This window comes from Salvelinus fontinalis, chromosome 13 (genome assembly GCF_029448725.1).
Source record: "Salvelinus fontinalis isolate EN_2023a chromosome 13, ASM2944872v1, whole genome shotgun sequence".
NCBI lineage: Eukaryota > Metazoa > Chordata > Actinopteri > Salmoniformes > Salmonidae > Salvelinus > Salvelinus fontinalis.
This window is the reverse complement of record NC_074677.1, coordinates 53,132,092-53,148,692: the sequence shown is the minus strand read 5'-3', so window position 1 is coordinate 53,148,692 and position 16,601 is coordinate 53,132,092. Positions and strand designations below refer to the sequence as shown.

General features: G+C 44.1%; 1 protein-coding gene across 1 annotated transcript; it reads right to left on the bottom strand.

The window, feature by feature from the left end:
- Window positions 1-224: 224 nt before the first annotated feature.
- c13hxorf58 (chromosome 13 CXorf58 homolog) lies at window positions 225-16,598 on the bottom strand. The gene is made up of 8 exons (XM_055943443.1): window positions 16,114-16,598; window positions 15,879-15,987; window positions 10,546-10,640; window positions 10,250-10,355; window positions 2,862-2,993; window positions 2,486-2,709; window positions 1,568-1,727; window positions 225-585 (listed from the first exon to the last, which is right to left on the bottom strand). Exons 1-8 carry the CDS (start codon window positions 16,122-16,124, stop codon window positions 346-348), a joined length of 1,077 nt encoding a protein of 358 aa, XP_055799418.1. The 5' UTR covers window positions 16,125-16,598; the 3' UTR covers window positions 225-345.
- Between the last annotated feature and the right edge of the window lie 3 nt (window positions 16,599-16,601).

Genomic DNA, 16,601 nt, shown 5'->3' with positions numbered 1-16,601 from the left:
TAGCAGGTCACACGTACTTCTCCAGCACCTGTGACGCCACCATAATAATCCCACCACTGCCACAAATGTAGCGGGAGAGAGAACAGCTGACAGGCTTGATCTTAGTTTTATGGCGCAGTCTTCCAGTCTTATGGAGACTACTGCTCTACCACCTGTAACACGAAAGCCCAGGCCTTAGATTGAGGCAGTAGAATACCCAGTCACAGCTGTAGGCTAATACACTGTAATTTACACAAGCATTTTTATTAGATTTGTGTGCAAAGCAAGAGAAGAGAAAATGAACAGCCATAGGAGTGGAAAAGGGTTTTTGCTATTCATTAGTCTTGCTCAAGTTGAAGTTCTAGTTCAGGTGGATTGCACATTGTCCATATCATCCAGAGCAAGCTGCCTTGTCCACAAGCAGAGTTTCTCTGCTTCCTCTTCCCACTCAGAATCTGAGAGGGAATCCTCACTGGAGTCTTCCTCCAATCCCAATGGCAAAACTATCTGGGGTGCTTCAGGCTTTACAACACTTCCTTCCATGTCTTTCTCTTGCTCTCCTCTCTCTGGGTTGTGGTTTTTCTCTGTTATTTCATTATTCTCATCCTGTAGAACGATGTAGAAATAAACTGATCAGAAATTGAGGCTACCTCTGCTATGTCCTGTTATCTACTGCACAGCGCTGATTGATCCCCCCCCAAAAAAACATCTGAGCAAGTAGAATTTATGGTGTGTATATAAACTGAGCAAAAATATTAACGCAACATGTAAAGTGTTGGTCCCATGTTTCAAGAGCTTAAATAAAAGATCCCAGAAATGTTCAATACGAGAAAGAAAAAAAACTTATTTCTCTCATTTTGTGCACAAATTTGTTTACAGCGCTGTTAGTGAGCACTTGTCCTTTGCCAAGAAAGTTCATCCACCTGACAGGTGTGGCATATCAAGAAGCTGATTAAACAGCATGATCATTACACAGGTACTCCTTGTGCTGGGAACAATAAAAGGCCACTCTAAAATGTGCAGCTTTGTCACACAACACAGTGCCACAGATGTCTCAAGTTTTTAGGGGTGGCGTGCAATTGGCATGCTGACTGAAGGAATGTCCAACAGAGCTGTTGCCAGAGAACTGGATGTTCAGTTCTCTACCATAAACCGCCTCCAATGTCATTTTAGAGAATTTGGCAGTACGTCCAACAGGCCCCACAACCGCAGACCACGTGTATAGAGTCGTGTGGGTGAATGGTTTGCTGATGTCAACATTGTGAACAGAGTGCCCAATGGCGGCAATAAGGTTATGGTATGGGCAGGCATAAGGTACGGACAACGAACACAATTGCATTTTATCGATTGGCAATTTGAATACTGTGACTTGATCCTGAGGCCCTTGTGAGGCCCATTTTCTTTAAAGCTATCTGTGACCAACAGATGCATATCTGTATTCCCAGTCATGTGAAATCTATAGATTAGGGCCTAATGAATTTATTTCAATTGACAGATTTTCTCATATGAACTGTAACTCAGTGAAATCTTTGAAATTGTTTAATGTGCATTAATATTTTTGTTCAGTATATGTTTCATATAAACTCACCTTCAGTGTACCCCCAAGGATATACAGATGTCTCATGCGGGCAGCTGTGGTGCGTGCACGGGCAGAGCGGCGAGTTGAGGGGAGGGAGGTGGAGCTAGTGGCAGGTTGTGAGGCATGGCGTGCTGTAGAAACCACAGAAGAGGGGGGAGCAGCAGGAGACCTAGGATCAAGTGAAGACTATTGCCATCATGATGCCATCTGTCATGAATAGTAAACCCACAGTTACTCAAGTAATGTGTATATACACTGAGTGTAGAAAACATTATGAACACCTGCTCTTTCCATGACAGACTGACCAGGTGAAAGCTATGATCCCATATTGAGGCCGTCATTGTAAATAAGAATTTGTTCTTAACTGACTTGCCTAGTTAAATAAAAAAATGTCACTTGTTAAATCCACTTCAATCAGTGTAGATGAAGGGGAGGAGACAGGTAAAACAAATATTTTTAAGCCTTGAGACCAGTTGAGACATTGATTGTGTATGTGTGTCATTCAGAGAGTGAATCGGCAAGTCAAAAGATTTAAGTGTTTTTGAATGGGGTATGATAGTAGTTGCCAGGCGCACCGATTTGTGTCAAGAACTAGGTTTTTCACACTCAACAGTTTCCCGTGTGTATCAAGAATGGTCCACCAAAGGACAACCAGCCAACTTGACACTGTGGGAAGCATTGGAGTCGACATGGGCCAGCATCCATGTGGAGCGCTTTTGACACCTTGTAGAGTCCATGCCCCGACAAATTGAGGTTGTTCTGAGGGCAAAACGGGATGTAACTCAATATTAAGAAGGTGTTCTTAATGTTTTTTATACAGTGTATATAGTATATTGGCCTATTGTAAATGCAAGAAAACACATTAATGACTTAATACAGCAGGGAATCTCACTCATAGTGCCCCCCTGAGCTTGTCTTTATGCTTACCTGAGCATCCGAGGTGGGATTGCTCCTCCAATCAGAGGGCAAGGAATTTGAGGCGCTAACAGCAGCATCTCTTGCCTTAGCCTGTCTGCCACAGTGTCCTTCCCGCCCACCTCCAAGCTATCCCACTGTAGGATGTTTCGTGACAGTCCTTGAAGAGAGAGAGACCTCCAAGTGTTCTCTCGCCCTCCAAGGTATGCAGGCAGCTCGTCAAGGTGACTTGAGAACTAAAATTATGGTACATACTAGTGCTGTCAGATTTGTCTGGAAATCATGTCCATTGCATATGGTACAATTGTTTCATGTATGATGTAAAAGTATTGCTCCAAAATGCTCTGAATGTGAAAACTACTCTTATCAAAAATGTTCTTAATCTCACCTGCATAAAGTCCCTCATACAGGTAATATAAGACGTGTCAGAAATCATCCTCCCTTGCCTCTGGATCTCATCAGCAATAATGTGATTGATGAATATCCTATTTCCCATCATCCTGCAGGTGTCTGTTGTGGCCTACATGGAAGTACAAATAGGTTTAGAAGATATGAGACATGTCGAACCAACTAAATCATCCACTTGTATTGACCACATCTCTGCTAATGCTGCAGAAATCTACTCAAAAGCAGTATCCATACCCATCAGATGTAGTGATCATATCTAGGAAAACCAGTTCCAAAGACTGGACCTAAAATAGTGCATAAGCGATCAGGATTTGCAATGATTCCTATGTTGAAGATATGAAAAATATTTGTTGGTCTGATGTGTGTAATGAGGAACATCCTGACGCTGCACTTGAAACATTTATGAAATTGCTTCTTCTGGTTACTGACAGGCATGCGCCCATAAAGAAACTGACTGATAAAACTGCCAAATCCCCATGGATAGATGATGTTTGAAAAACTGTATGGCTGAGAGGGATGAGGCTAAGAGAATGGCAAATAAGTCTAGCAATACAGCAGATTGGCAAAAATACAATAAATTGAGTAATCACGTAACTAAACTAAATAAAAAGAAGAAGAAACTACCGTAAAACTTCAATTAATAGCCCAGATGTTTATTTTCTTAAATCACAGAACACAACAGGTGCTTATTAGAGGCTGGCTTCTATTTGAGCCAGGTGTCTATTTCCTTAATGCACACAGCTTTTGCTCATTTGCATAGTTCATTGTTTAATTCCAGCATTCACTTCCAGCAATGTAATGCATTTCTTAATTTGTTGCACTAACGTGTTATCATTTACACACTGTGTCACGTTTCTTTTGTCTTACTATGACAAAAAAATAAGAATAATGATTCTTGCTTTGACTGTGCATTTTCGTCAGTTCTTACTTTCGCCACTAGGCTGATTTCTGGGGGTCTACTCCTGAAGTTGACTTTTTGTGCTTCACAGTTAGCTAGTAGTTCTCAGCTGTTAGCAGCCAACGGCTAGCAGTTTCTTATTGCCGATAAAAATGGATGATTGACATAATTTTGTTTGTTATTACTGAATTATTTAATATAACAAATCAAACATTTAACCTTGCAAACAATTCATGGTAATTCATGGTAACCTCGTAAACAATTCATTTAGACCCATCGCTTATTTGAAACAGGCGTTTATTTGCTGAATTGTGTGCCATTGCCCGGCTATCAAAAGGGACAGGCGGCTATTTGAGACTCAGTGTTTAATTGAAGTTTTACAGCATACTATAGAACAAAGATAAATTATATAAAGAATGATAGCAAAAAGCTCTTAAGTAAATTCAATTCTAAAAAGCTTTGGAGTACATTAAATTCTAGGCAGAAAAGCTAACTCAGCTCCAGGCTGATGGATCATTCCCTTTGATATTGTCAATCACTTTAATAACTTTTTTGTTGACAAGATTAGTAAGCTTAGGCATGACATGCAAACAACAAATGCTGAGCCTTAATATTCATGCATAACGGACCAAATAATGAAAGACGAGCCCTGTAGCTTTGAATTCCGCAAAGTTAGTTAGTGTGGAAGAGGTGAAAAAATAATTGCTATCTATAAATAAGGACAAACCACATGGAACCAACAACCAGGATGGTAAATTACTGAGGTTGGTAGCGGAATACATTACAACTCCTATTTGCCACATCTTCAATCTAAGCCTAGAAGGCGGAGTGTGCCCTCATGCCTGGAGGGAGGCAAAGGTCATTCCGCTGCCCAAAAATAGCAAAGCACCCTTTAATGGTTCAATCAGCAGACCAATCAGCCCGTTAACGATGCTTAGCAAACTTTTGGAAAAAAATACAATGTTATTTTACAGAAAACAAATTAACAACAGACTTTCAGCATGCTTATAGGGAAGGGCACTCAAAGAAATTGACAATAATAAGATTGTGGAAGCTGTTTTGTTAGACTTCAGTGCAGCCTTTGATATCATTGATCATAACATATTTCTGATCAAACGTTGGTGTTATGGATTAACTTCCTCTGCCTTTATCATGGATGGACAGTTACCTATCGAATATAACACAGAGGGTTTTATTTAATGGAAGACTCTCTAATGCAAATTTGGTTGACTGTGGTGTACCGCAGGGCAGCCGGCTTGGACCATTATTGGTTTTTGTGTTTACTAATGACCTTCCACTGACCTTGAATAAAGCCTGTGTGTACATGTACGCTGACAACTCAATAGTATACACGTCGGCTGCAACAGTGAAATAAATAACTTAACATAGAGATCCAGTCAGTTTTAGAATGGGTAACAAGCAATAGGCTGGAGCTAAATATCTCAAAACGAACCTCATCTGGATCTATTATTGAATAATGTGGCTATTGAGTAAGTTGAAGAGACCTGACTGCTGGGTGGCACCGTAGCTAGGAATCTATCATGGTCAAAACATATAGACTCAATGGTTACTAAAATGGAAAGAGGTCTGTCCATGATAAGGCGTTGCTCTGCTTTCTTGATATGTCAGACAACCAGACAGGTCCTACATGCCCTAGTTTTGTCGCACCTGGACCACTGTCCAGTTCTGTGGTCAGTTGCGGCAAAGAAGGCAAATTGCAGTTGGTCCAAAACAGAGCATCACGTATTGTACTTAGATGTACACGAAGGGAGAATGTCAATGACATGGATCTCTCCTGACTCAAAGTTGAGGAGAGATTGACTGCATCACTATTGGTCTTTGTTTGAGGCGGTGATGTGTTGAAGGTACCGAACTCTCTGTTCAAGCTGTTGGCACACAGTTCGGACACTCATCGGTATCACACAAGACATGCAACCAGAGGTCTCTTCACAGTCCCCGGGTCCAGAACAGAGGCTGGAAAACACATGGTATTAAATAGAGCCATGACTAAATGGAACACTTTGTCACTGCAGGTAACTCAAACTAGCAATAAAACCAGAATAAAAAAAGAGATAAAAGGACACCTTACGGCACGACGGGGACTGTGAAGAGACACACAAAAAAATATATATATTTGTATTGTATTTTGCATTGTATTATGTATTGTATTACAGTGCATTCGGGAAAGATTCAGACCCCTTGACTTTTTCCACATTTTGTTACGTTACAGCGTTATTCTAAAATGTATTAAATAAAAAGAAAATCCTCATCAATCTACACAAAATACTCCATAATGACAAAGTTTTTTTTTTTATTGTCTAAAATATAAAAAATAAAAACATTTACGTACTGTAAGTATTCAGACCCTTTGCTCTGAGAATCAAAATTGAGCTCAGATGCATCCTGTTTCCATTGATCATCCTTGATGTTTCTAAAACTTGATTGGAGTCCACCTGTGGTTAATTTAATTTATTGGACATGATTTGGAAAGGCACACACCTGTCTATATAAGGTCCCACATTTGACAGTGCAAGTCAGAGCAAAAACCAAGCAATGAGGTTGAAGAAATTGTCCATAGAGCTCCTAGACAGGATTGTGTCAAGGCACAGATCTGGGGAAAGGTACCAACAAATTTCTGCAGCATTGAAGGTCCCCAAGAACACAGTGGCCTCCATCATTCTTAAATGGAAGAAGTTTGGAACTACCAAGACTCTCCCTAGAGCTGGCCGCTCGGCCAAACTGAGCAATTGGGGGAGAAGGACCTTGGTTAGGGAGGTGACCAAGAACACGATGGTTACTGTGACAGAGCTCCAGAGTTCCTCTGTGGAGATGGGTAAACCTTCCAGAAGGACAACCATCTCTGCAGCACACCACCAATCAGGCCTTTTGGTAGAGTGGTCACATGACAGCCCGCTTGGAGTTGCCAAAAGGCACCTAAAGGACACTCAGACCATGAGAAACAAGATTTTCTGGTCTGATGAAACCAAGATTGAACTATTTGGACTGAATTCCAACCATCACGTCTGGAGGAAACCTGGCACAATCCCTACGGTGAAGCATGATGGTGGCAGCATCATGCTATGGGGATATTTTTCAGCGGCACGGACTGGGAGACCGGTCAGGATCGAGGGAAAGATGAAAATAACAAAGTACAGAAAGATCCTTGATGAAAACCTGCTCCAGAGAGGTTCACCTTCCAACAGGACAATGACCCTAAGCACACAGCGAAGACAATGCAGGAGTGGTTTCGGGACAAGTCTCTGAATGTCCTTGAGTGGCCCAGCCAGAGCCCAGACTTGAACCCAATGAGACATCTCTGGAGAGACCTGAAAATAGCTGTGCAGCGACGCTCCCCATCCACCTGACAGAGGTTGAGAGGATCTGCAGAGAAGAATGGGAGAAACTCCCCAAATACAGGTGTGCCAAGCTTGTAGCGTCATACCCAAGAAGACTCGATGCTGTAATCACTGCCAAAGGTGCTTCAACAAAGTACTGAGTACAGGGTCTGAATACTTATGTAAATGTGATATTTCAGTTTTTTATTAGCAAAATTTTAAAAAACCTATTTTGCGTTGTCATTATGGGGTATTGTGTGTAGATTGATGAGGGTGAAAAAAACTATTTTATACATTTTATAATAAGGCTGTAATGTAACAAAATGTGGAAAAAGTCAAGGGGTCTGAATAATTTCTGAGTGCACTGTATGTAAGTGATACGTGGTTGGGATATGACTGTGATATGTGGTTGTCTCGCCTGGCTATCTTAAGATGAATACACAAGCTGTGGGTTGCTCTGGATGGGAGCGTCTGCTGAATGGCTAAATTGTAATGTAAATGTAGTGATATGTATGTTTGTATATTTAAGTATATTATGTATTTTATTTGTTGTGTTGTTTCCTTGTTTGGACCCCAAGAAGAGTAGCCGCTGCCTCGGCAGACGCTAATTGGGGATACTAATAAATAAAATTATACTATATACTATATACAGTTGAAGTCGGAAGTTTACATACACCTTAGCCAAATACATTTAAACTCAGTTTCTCACAATTCCTGAAATTTAATCCTAGTAAAAATTCACTGTTTTATGTCAGTTAGGATCACCACTTTATTTTAAGAATGTGAAATGTTAGAATAGTAGTAGAGAGAATGATTTATTTCAGGTTTTATTTCTATCATCACATTCCCAATTGGTCAGAAGTTTACATACACTCAATTAGTATTTCGTAGGATTGCCTTTAATTTTTTTTACTTGGGTCAAACGTTTCGGGTAGCCTTCCACAAGCTCCCCTCAATAAATTGTGTGAAATTTGGCCCATTCCTCCTGACAGAACTGGTGTAACTGAGTCAGGTTTGTAGGCCTCCTTGCTCGCACACGCTTTTTCAGTTCTGCCCACAAATATTCTATAGGATTGAGGTCAGGGCTTTGTGATGACAAATCCAATACCTTGACTTTGTTGTCCTTAAGCCATTTTGCCACAACTTTGGAAGTATGCTTGGGGTCATTGTCCATTTGGAAGACCCATTTGCGACCAAGCTTTAACTTCCTGACTGATGTCTTGAGATGTTGCTTCAATATATCTACATAATTTTCCTCCCTCATGATGTAATCTATTTTGTGAAGTGCACCAGTCCCTCCTGCAGCAAAGCACCACCACAACATGATGCTGCCTCCCCCGTGCTTCACGGTTTGGATGGTGTTCTTCGGCTTGCAAGCCTCACCCTTTTTCCTCCAAACATAACGATGGTCATTATGGCCAAACAGTTCTCTTTTTGTTTCATCAGACCAGAGGACATTTCTCCAAAAAGTACGATCTTTGTCCCCATGTGCAGTTGCAAACCTTAGTCTGGCTTTTTTATGGCGGTTTTGGAGCAGTGGCTTCTTCCTTGCTGAGCGGCCTTTCAGGTTATGTCGATATAGGACTTGTTTTACTGTGGATATATACTTTGTACCTGTTTCCTCCAGCATCTTCACAAGGTCCTTCACTGTTGTTCTGGGATTGATTTGCACTTTTCGCACACCAAAGTACGTTCATCTCTTGGAGACAGAACGCATCTTCTTCCTGAGAGGTATGACGGCTGCGTGGTCCCATGGTGTTTATACTTGCGTACTATTGTTTGTACAGATGAACGTGGTACCTTCAGCCATTTGGAAATTGCTCCCAAGGATGAACCAGACTTGTGAAGGTCTACAATGTTTTTTTCTGAGGTCTTAGCTGATTTCTTTAGATTTTCCCATGATGTCAAGCAAAGAGGCACTGAGTTTGAAGGTAGGCCTTCAAATACATCCACAGGTACACCTCCAATTGACTCAAATTATGTCAATTAGCCTATCAGAAGCTTCTAAAGATATGACATCCTTTTCTGGAATTTTTCAAGCTGTTTAAAGGCACAGGCAACTTAGTGTATGTAAACTTCTGACCCACTGGAATTGTGATACAGTGAATTATAAGTGAAATAATCTGTCTGTAAACAATTGTTGGAAAAAATACTTGTGTCATGCACAAAGTAGATGTGCTAACCGACTTGCCAAAACTAGAGTTTGTTAACAAAAAATGTGTGGAGTGGTTGAAAAACTAGTTTTAATGACTCCAACCTAAGTGTATGTAAAGTTCAGACTTCAACTGTATATAGTTTGTGACAGCACGGGCAGCGCCATTGAGGCCATCTTTAATCTAAAGTGTCATGCGCCATGTTCTACCAACTGAGCTACAGAGGACCACTATGTGGGTAGTGGACAAGTGCATACTTCAGGAAAAAGTATAAAGTATTGAGATTCATTGACAGCAGGGGAGCTTCAACCCCCCCAAGAGCACAAACACTGACATCTATTAGACAACACCATAGACGTCTATAATGTGCTATACTGTAGTGTACGCTAATGTACTTTGCTGTACATTGTGGACGACAGGAAAAGGAGGACCGAGCACGCCCCCATTCTCATCGACGGGGCTGTAGTGGAGCAGGTTGAGAGCTTCAAGTTCCTTGGCGTCCACATCACCAACAAACTAATATGGTCCAAGCACACCAAGACAGTCGTGAAGAGGGCACGACAAAACCTATTCCCCGCCAGGAGACTGAAACGATTTGGCATGGGTCCTCAGATCCTAAAAAGGTTTTACAGCTGCACCATCGAGAGCATCCTGACGGGTTGCATCACTGCCTGGTATGGCAACTGCTCGGCCACCGACCGCAAGGCACTACAGAATGATCACTACTGTGCATGATTCTCTCTTTACTGCAACTTTGTCACAGTTTCAGTAGTGACACATTTAGTGGGGTGGTAAGGAATTCAGGTAAAATGTCAAATATGCAATACAAATGTGTGTGTATTATATGGCATTTGTTGGAAGACTTGTTTGGGAGGAATAGGTTACAAATGTGAATTTTTTTTTCAACCCCCAATTTAAACCACTTCTGTAGAATAACCCATACAGTATATTATGAAAGGTGAGATGTCTCTCTCAGGCTTACCTGATTAGATGGTAGGAACACTCTTTTTCCAGAAATATATTGTCTTCCTCCTCCAAGGTGGAAGATCTTGAAGACAATCACTGGAGGGAACTGGGAACCTGAAAATCTATCAGCCAAAGAACAAAAACAGGCCCATTACTGTGCTAGTGAAGTTTAGCATGCAGTTTGGTCTCTTTGAAAATAATTACATCCACATGATTTTTACTGTCAGCATTTTAATTTGGATTTACCAGACAATCTTTACACTTGTTGAGACCATAGCAGCAAAATGGGTATTAGGTTTACAGATGGGGTACCTGAATCTGACCTTGCAGTGCATGCTTGGATCTCTGACCAGATCAGCTTCTCTAGGGCTGAGTTGGCGAAGAATAGCAGGTGCAAGACAGTGCTCCTGAACAGTGCCATGACAAAAACAAACAACTCACTTTTTGGCCCACTTACAGTGCCTTGCAAAAGTATTCATCCCCCTTAGTGTTTCACAAATTGGTGAAGTGAAATGAAAAAAATAACTTGTTTAAAAAAATGTAAAACGGAAAAGTGGTGCGTGCATATGTACTCACCCAATTTGCTATGAAGCCCCTAAATAAGATCTGGTGCAACTAATTACCTTCAGAAGTCACATAAAGTCCACCTGTGTGCAATCTAAGTGTCACATGATCTGTCACATGATCGCAGTATATATACACCTGTTCTGAAAAGCCCCAGAGTCTGCAACACCACTAACATGCTGACCAGACCGGACACGTCGCGTGCGCGAGGGTCGCAAAATAAATGTAGAAATCCATGTTATTCAATTATTGCACCCACACTGCTCGCGCGCGCCAACGAGTGTCTGCGATGCCAAGGTCTAAAATAGAACTCGTTTCTATTTCTGACGCAGATCGCGCTGAAAGTCCTGCCTCTCCCATCTCCTCATTGGTTTATAGAAGCAGGTACCCACGTGCCATCAACTTATTGGTTATACCCATGTGGGTGATTGAAAGACGAACTGTTTTGCCGGTCGTCGTGTTAATACTATAGAGGTTTAGATGCGATCACCATATAAATTCAAAGATGAAAAAGCCTGGAAGGAGGAGAGATGACTAGAAACGATTCGGTTGGCCGTTTTATGTGTGGATGTCACGTTCCTGACCTTATTTCCTTTATTTTGTCTTTGTTTAGTATGGTCAGGACGTGAGCTGGGTGGGCATTCTATGTTATGTGTTTCTATGTTTAGGTTCATTGTTAATTAGCCTGATATGGTTCTCAATCAGGGGCAGGTGTTTTACGTTTCCTCTGATTGAGAACCATATTAAGGTAGGCTGTTCACACCGTTTGTTTGTGGGTGATTGTTCCTGTGTCAGTGTTTGTACCACACGGGACTGTTTCGTTTGTTAGTTTGTTCCGGATCGTGCGTTCTTTGTTGTCTGTAAGTTCTCATGTTCAGGTCTGTTTACGTCGTTTGTTGTTTTGTAATTCATCAAGTGTGCTTCGTGTTCGTCTTTCTTTAAATAAATCATTATGTCTTCATACCTCGCTGCATATTGGTCCGATCCATGCTCCTCCTCAGACGAGGAGGATAACGAACATTACAGAATAACCCACCAACCAAGGACCAAGCAGCGTGGGAGAAAGCAGCGGCAGAAATCTCAGGACTCCTGGACATGGGAGGAGATTTTGAACGGAGAAGGACCCTGGGTACAGGCTGGGGAATATCGCCGCCCCAAAGCTGAGCTGGAGGAAGCGAAAGCTGAGCGGCGGCGATATGAGGAGGCAGCACGGCAGCGCGACAGGTACGAGAGGCAGCCCCAGATTTTTTTTGGGGGGGGCTAGAGAGGAGTGTGGCTAAGCCAGGTAGCAGACCTGAGCGCACTCCTCGTGCTTATCATAAGCAACGCGTTACTGGTCAGGCACCGTGTTATGCGGTTAAGCGCACGTTGTCGCCAGTGCGTGCCCATAGCCCGGTGCGCTATAGGGCAGCCCCCCGAAAGTGTCATGTGAGTGTGGGCATCCAGCCGGGGCGTATGCCTGCTCAGCGCGTCTGGTCTCCGGTACGCAGTTTCGGTCCAGGGTATCCTGCGCCGGCTCTGTGTGCTGTGTCTCCGGGGCGCTGGGAGGGTGCAGTGCGTCCTATGCCTACGCTCCGCTCGTACCGGGCAAATGTGGGAGTGGAGCCTAAGGGAGAGGTGCGCGTAGTAGGCACTAGATCTCCAGTGCTCATCCACAGCCCGGTTCAACCTGTGCCTGCACTCTGGAGGGTCCGGGCTGGAGTAGTATTCCAGCCTGGGGGAGTGGTGCCAAGGCTGCGCACCAGAGCTCCAGTGCTCCCCCACAGCCCGGTCCTTCAGGTGCCTCCTCTTAACATCAAGCCTCCTGTAGGTCTCTCCAGCCTGGTGGGTTCTGTGGCAGCCCCACGCACCAGGCTGTCTCTCCGTCTCCTCCCTACAGGTGTGCCCGTCTGCCCAGAGCCGCCTGCACTGCCCGTCTGCCCAGAGCCGCCTGCACTGCCCGTCTGCCCAGAGCCGCCTGCACTGCCCGTCTGCCCAGAGCCGCCTGCACTGCCCGTCTGTCCTGAGCCTTCAAAGCCGCCCGTCTGTCCTGAGCCTTCAAAGCCGCCCGTCTGACCTGAGCCGCTAGAGCCGTCCGTCAGTCAGGAGCCGCTAGAGCCGTCCGCCAGACAGGAGCCGCTAGAGCCGTCCCCCAGACAGGAGCAGCCAGAGCCGCCCGCCAGACAGGAGCAGCCAGAGCCGCCCGCCAGACAGGAGCAGCCAGAGCCGCCCGCCAGACAGGAGCAGCCAGAGCCGCCCGCCAGACAGGAGCAGCCAGAGCCGCCCGCCAGACAGGAGCAGCCAGAGCCGCCCGCCAGACAGGAGCAGCCAGAGCCGCCCGCCAGACAGGAGCAGCCAGAGCCGCCCGCCAGACAGGAGCAGCCAGAGCCGCCCGCCAGCCATGACCAGCCAGAGCCGTCAGCCAGCCATGACCAGCCAGAGCCGTCAGCCAGCCATGACCAGCCAGAGCCGTCAGCCAGCCATGACCAGCCAGAGCCGTCAGCCAGTCCGGAGCTGCCCCTCAGTCCGGAGCTGCCCCTCAGTACAGAGCTGCCCCTCAGTCCGGTGCTGCCCCTCAGTCCGGTGCTGCCCCTCAGTCCGGTGCTGCCCCTCAGTCCGGTGCTGCCCCTCAGTCCGGTGCTGCCCCTCAGTCCGGTGCTGCCCCTCAGTCCGGTGTTGCCCCTTAGTCCGGTGCTGCCCCTTAATCCAGTGGGGTTAATATGGAGGGTGGTTGTTAGGAGGAGGCCACGGAAGCGGGGATTGACTATGGTGGGGTGGGGACAACGTCCAGAGCCAGAGCCGCCACCGTGGACAGATGCCCACCCAGACCCTCCCCTATAGGTTCAGGTTTTGCGGCCGGAGTCCGCACCTTGGGGGGGCGGAGGTACTGTCACGTTCCTGACCGTATTTCCTTTATTTTGTCTTTGTTTAGTATGGACAGGACGTGAGCTGGGTGGGCATTCTATGTTATGTGTTTCTATGTTTAGGTTCATTGTTAATTAGCCTGATATGGTTCTCAATCAGGGGCAGGTGTTTTACGTTTCCTCTGATTGAGAACCATATTAAGGTAGGCTGTTCACACCGTTTGTTTGTGGGTGATTGTTTCTGTGTCAGTGTTTGTACCACACGGGACTGTTTCGTTTGTTAGTTTGTTCCGGTTCGTGCGTTCTTTGTTGTCTGTAAGTTCTCATGTTCAGGTCTGTTTACGTCGTTTGTTGTTTTGTAATTCATCAAGTGTGCTTCGTGTTCGTCTTTCTTTAAATAAATCATTATGTCTTCATACCTCGCTGCATATTGGTCCGATCCGAACGTTACAGTGGATTAATTGTCGGAGTAGAGGACCTTGTGCATTTCAGGTAAAATAACAACTCAATGTTTATATCCCAGGACAAATTAGCTAGCAACAGCAAGCTAGCTAAATAGGACAAATTAGCTAGGAAGTGCAAGCTAACTAGCTAAATTGCCATGTATGTTTAATACTTTTCGACCTGTCCCCAAATTAATGTAATTGGTTCAGAGTTTGTTTTGATATTTTAACCTGCGTGTCGTGATCGCGTTTGGTGTAGGGGGACAAAATTAATTTATGCACGATAGCGCACGATGTCGAACGAGCGCAGCCGGTTTGGGTTCCGTGTAAGCAAGGGGCACCACCAAGCAAGCGGCACCATGAAGACCAAGGAGCTCTCCAAACAGGTCAGGGACGAAGTTGTGGAGAAGTACAGATCTGGGTTGGGTTATAAAAAAATATCCGAAACTTTGAACATTCCACGGAGCACTGTTAAATCCATTATAAAAAATGGAAAGAATATGGCACCACAACAAACCTGCCAAGAGAGGGCCACCCACCAAAACTCACGGACCAGGTAAGGAGGGCATTAATCAGAGAGGCAACAGAGAGACCAAAGATATCCCTGAAGGAGCTGCAAAGCTCCACTGCGGAGATTGGAGTATCTGTCCATAGGACCACTTTAAGCCGTACACTCCATAGAGCTGGGCTTTACGGAAGAGTGGCCAGAAAAAAAGCCATTGCTTAATTTTAATTAAAAAATAAGCAAACATGTTTGGTGTTCGCCAAAAGTCATGTGAGAGACTCCCCAAACATATGGGAGAAGGTACTCTGGTCAGATGAGATTAAAATTGAGCTTTTGGCCATCAAGGAAAACACTATGTCTGGCACAAACCCAACACCTCTCATCACCCCGAGAATACCATCCCCACAGTGAAGCATGGTGGTGGCAGCATCATACTGTGGGGATGTTTTTAATTGGCAGAGACTGGGAAACTGGTCAGAATTGAAGGAATGATGGATGGCGCTAAATACAGGGAAATTCTTGTTGGAAACCTGTTTCAGTCATCCAGAGATTTGAGGTTCACCTTCCAGCAGGACAATGACCCTAAGCATACTACTAAAGCAACACTCAAGTGGTTAAAGAGGAAACATTTAAATGTCTTGGAATGGCCTAGTCAAAGCCCAGACCTCAATCCAATTGAGAATGTGTGGTATAACGTAAAGATTGCTGTACACCAGTGGAACCCATCCAACTTGAGGAGCTGGAGCAGTTTTGCCATGAAGAATGGGCAAAAATCCCAGTGGCTAGATGTGCCAAGCTTACAGAGACATACCCCAAGAGACTTGCAGCTGTAATTACTGCAAAAGGTGGCTCTACAAAGTATTGACTTTGGGGGGGTGAATAGTTATGTGTAACAGTATAGCTTCCTTCCCTTTCCTCACCCCTACTCAAGTTTTGAGTTTTTTTGTCTTATTTCTTGTTTGTTTCACACACAAAAAATATTTGGATCTTCTAAGTGGTAGGCATGTTGTGTAAATAAAATTATACAACCCCCCCCAAAAAATATATTTTACTTCTAGGTTGTAAGGCAACAAAACAGGAAAAATTCCAAGGGGGTGAATACTTTCGCAAGCCACTGTACATAAGTTAACATCTGATATAATGATTATATCAGATTTTCACACAGCTCCCCACCAATAGGCCTATATAATTGAGTTCATATTAAGGCTATTTAGCCTATGATCAATTTAAATCTGAATTGCAATGTTGTGTTGATCAGTAAGGCTGCCAGGCTGCAACTCTAGCACTCACAGCAGCACGAACAGTGAGCGACATCAGCTGGAAAAGTATTTTGTCTTGGTGAGACCTCCAGTATGTCTGGATCTTCATCGCGGCAAATACACGCTCCTCTTGATTGAATCTGCATGATGTAAATTCATAATCAGAGACTCAGAATATATCAAGTTCAGACATTTAACAACAGAAGCAGACTTTATCATGTGCGAGGCCTCGTCTTGTACAATTAATCTACGGACCGGACCCTTACCCATATTCCATTTTCCACTCCTGCAATGCTGTTGCCTCTGCCTGTGTTGTATCTTGTTAGAGACGAGTTGCTAAGGGACGATTAGAATACTAACTTCACGAGCCAAAGTAAAGACACATTTCCTGAGCTAATCAGAGCGTTGGTGCTATACGGAATCGTTGCGACGCCCATACCCTAACTCCTACCCTTAGCCTAATTTTAACCTTAATCCTTTCCTAACCCTAACCATTTTAAATCGGTTAGGGACCCTTCCCTACCTTCATCATGTTCAATGTCAACTTCAATGAGGATAGGGCCGTCCCAAGGATCCCAGATAGCATTGGAAAAATCCCGCAAAAACATGTACAAACGGATTGTCGACCTTTGCATTCTTATGTGTTAATAACGTGTTTATTAACAAAGCGTTTATTATCAAGTAATTATCTGGTTAGTCATTGGCCTTATTATGAGAACACCGGCCTATGAGATGAACAAGAGCCGAGGGAAGT

Excerpts from the sequence above, each read along its gene's own strand:
- c13hxorf58 (XM_055943443.1), bottom strand. Across the intron at positions 10,641-15,878 it reads CGCTCACTGTTCGTGCTGCT|GAGCACTGTCTTGCACCTGC; the intron begins GTGAGTGCTAGA and ends GGCACTGTTCAG. Across the intron at positions 10,356-10,545 it reads CACTGCAAGGTCAGATTCAG|ATTTTCAGGTTCCCAGTTCC; the intron begins GTACCCCATCTG and ends TTTGGCTGATAG.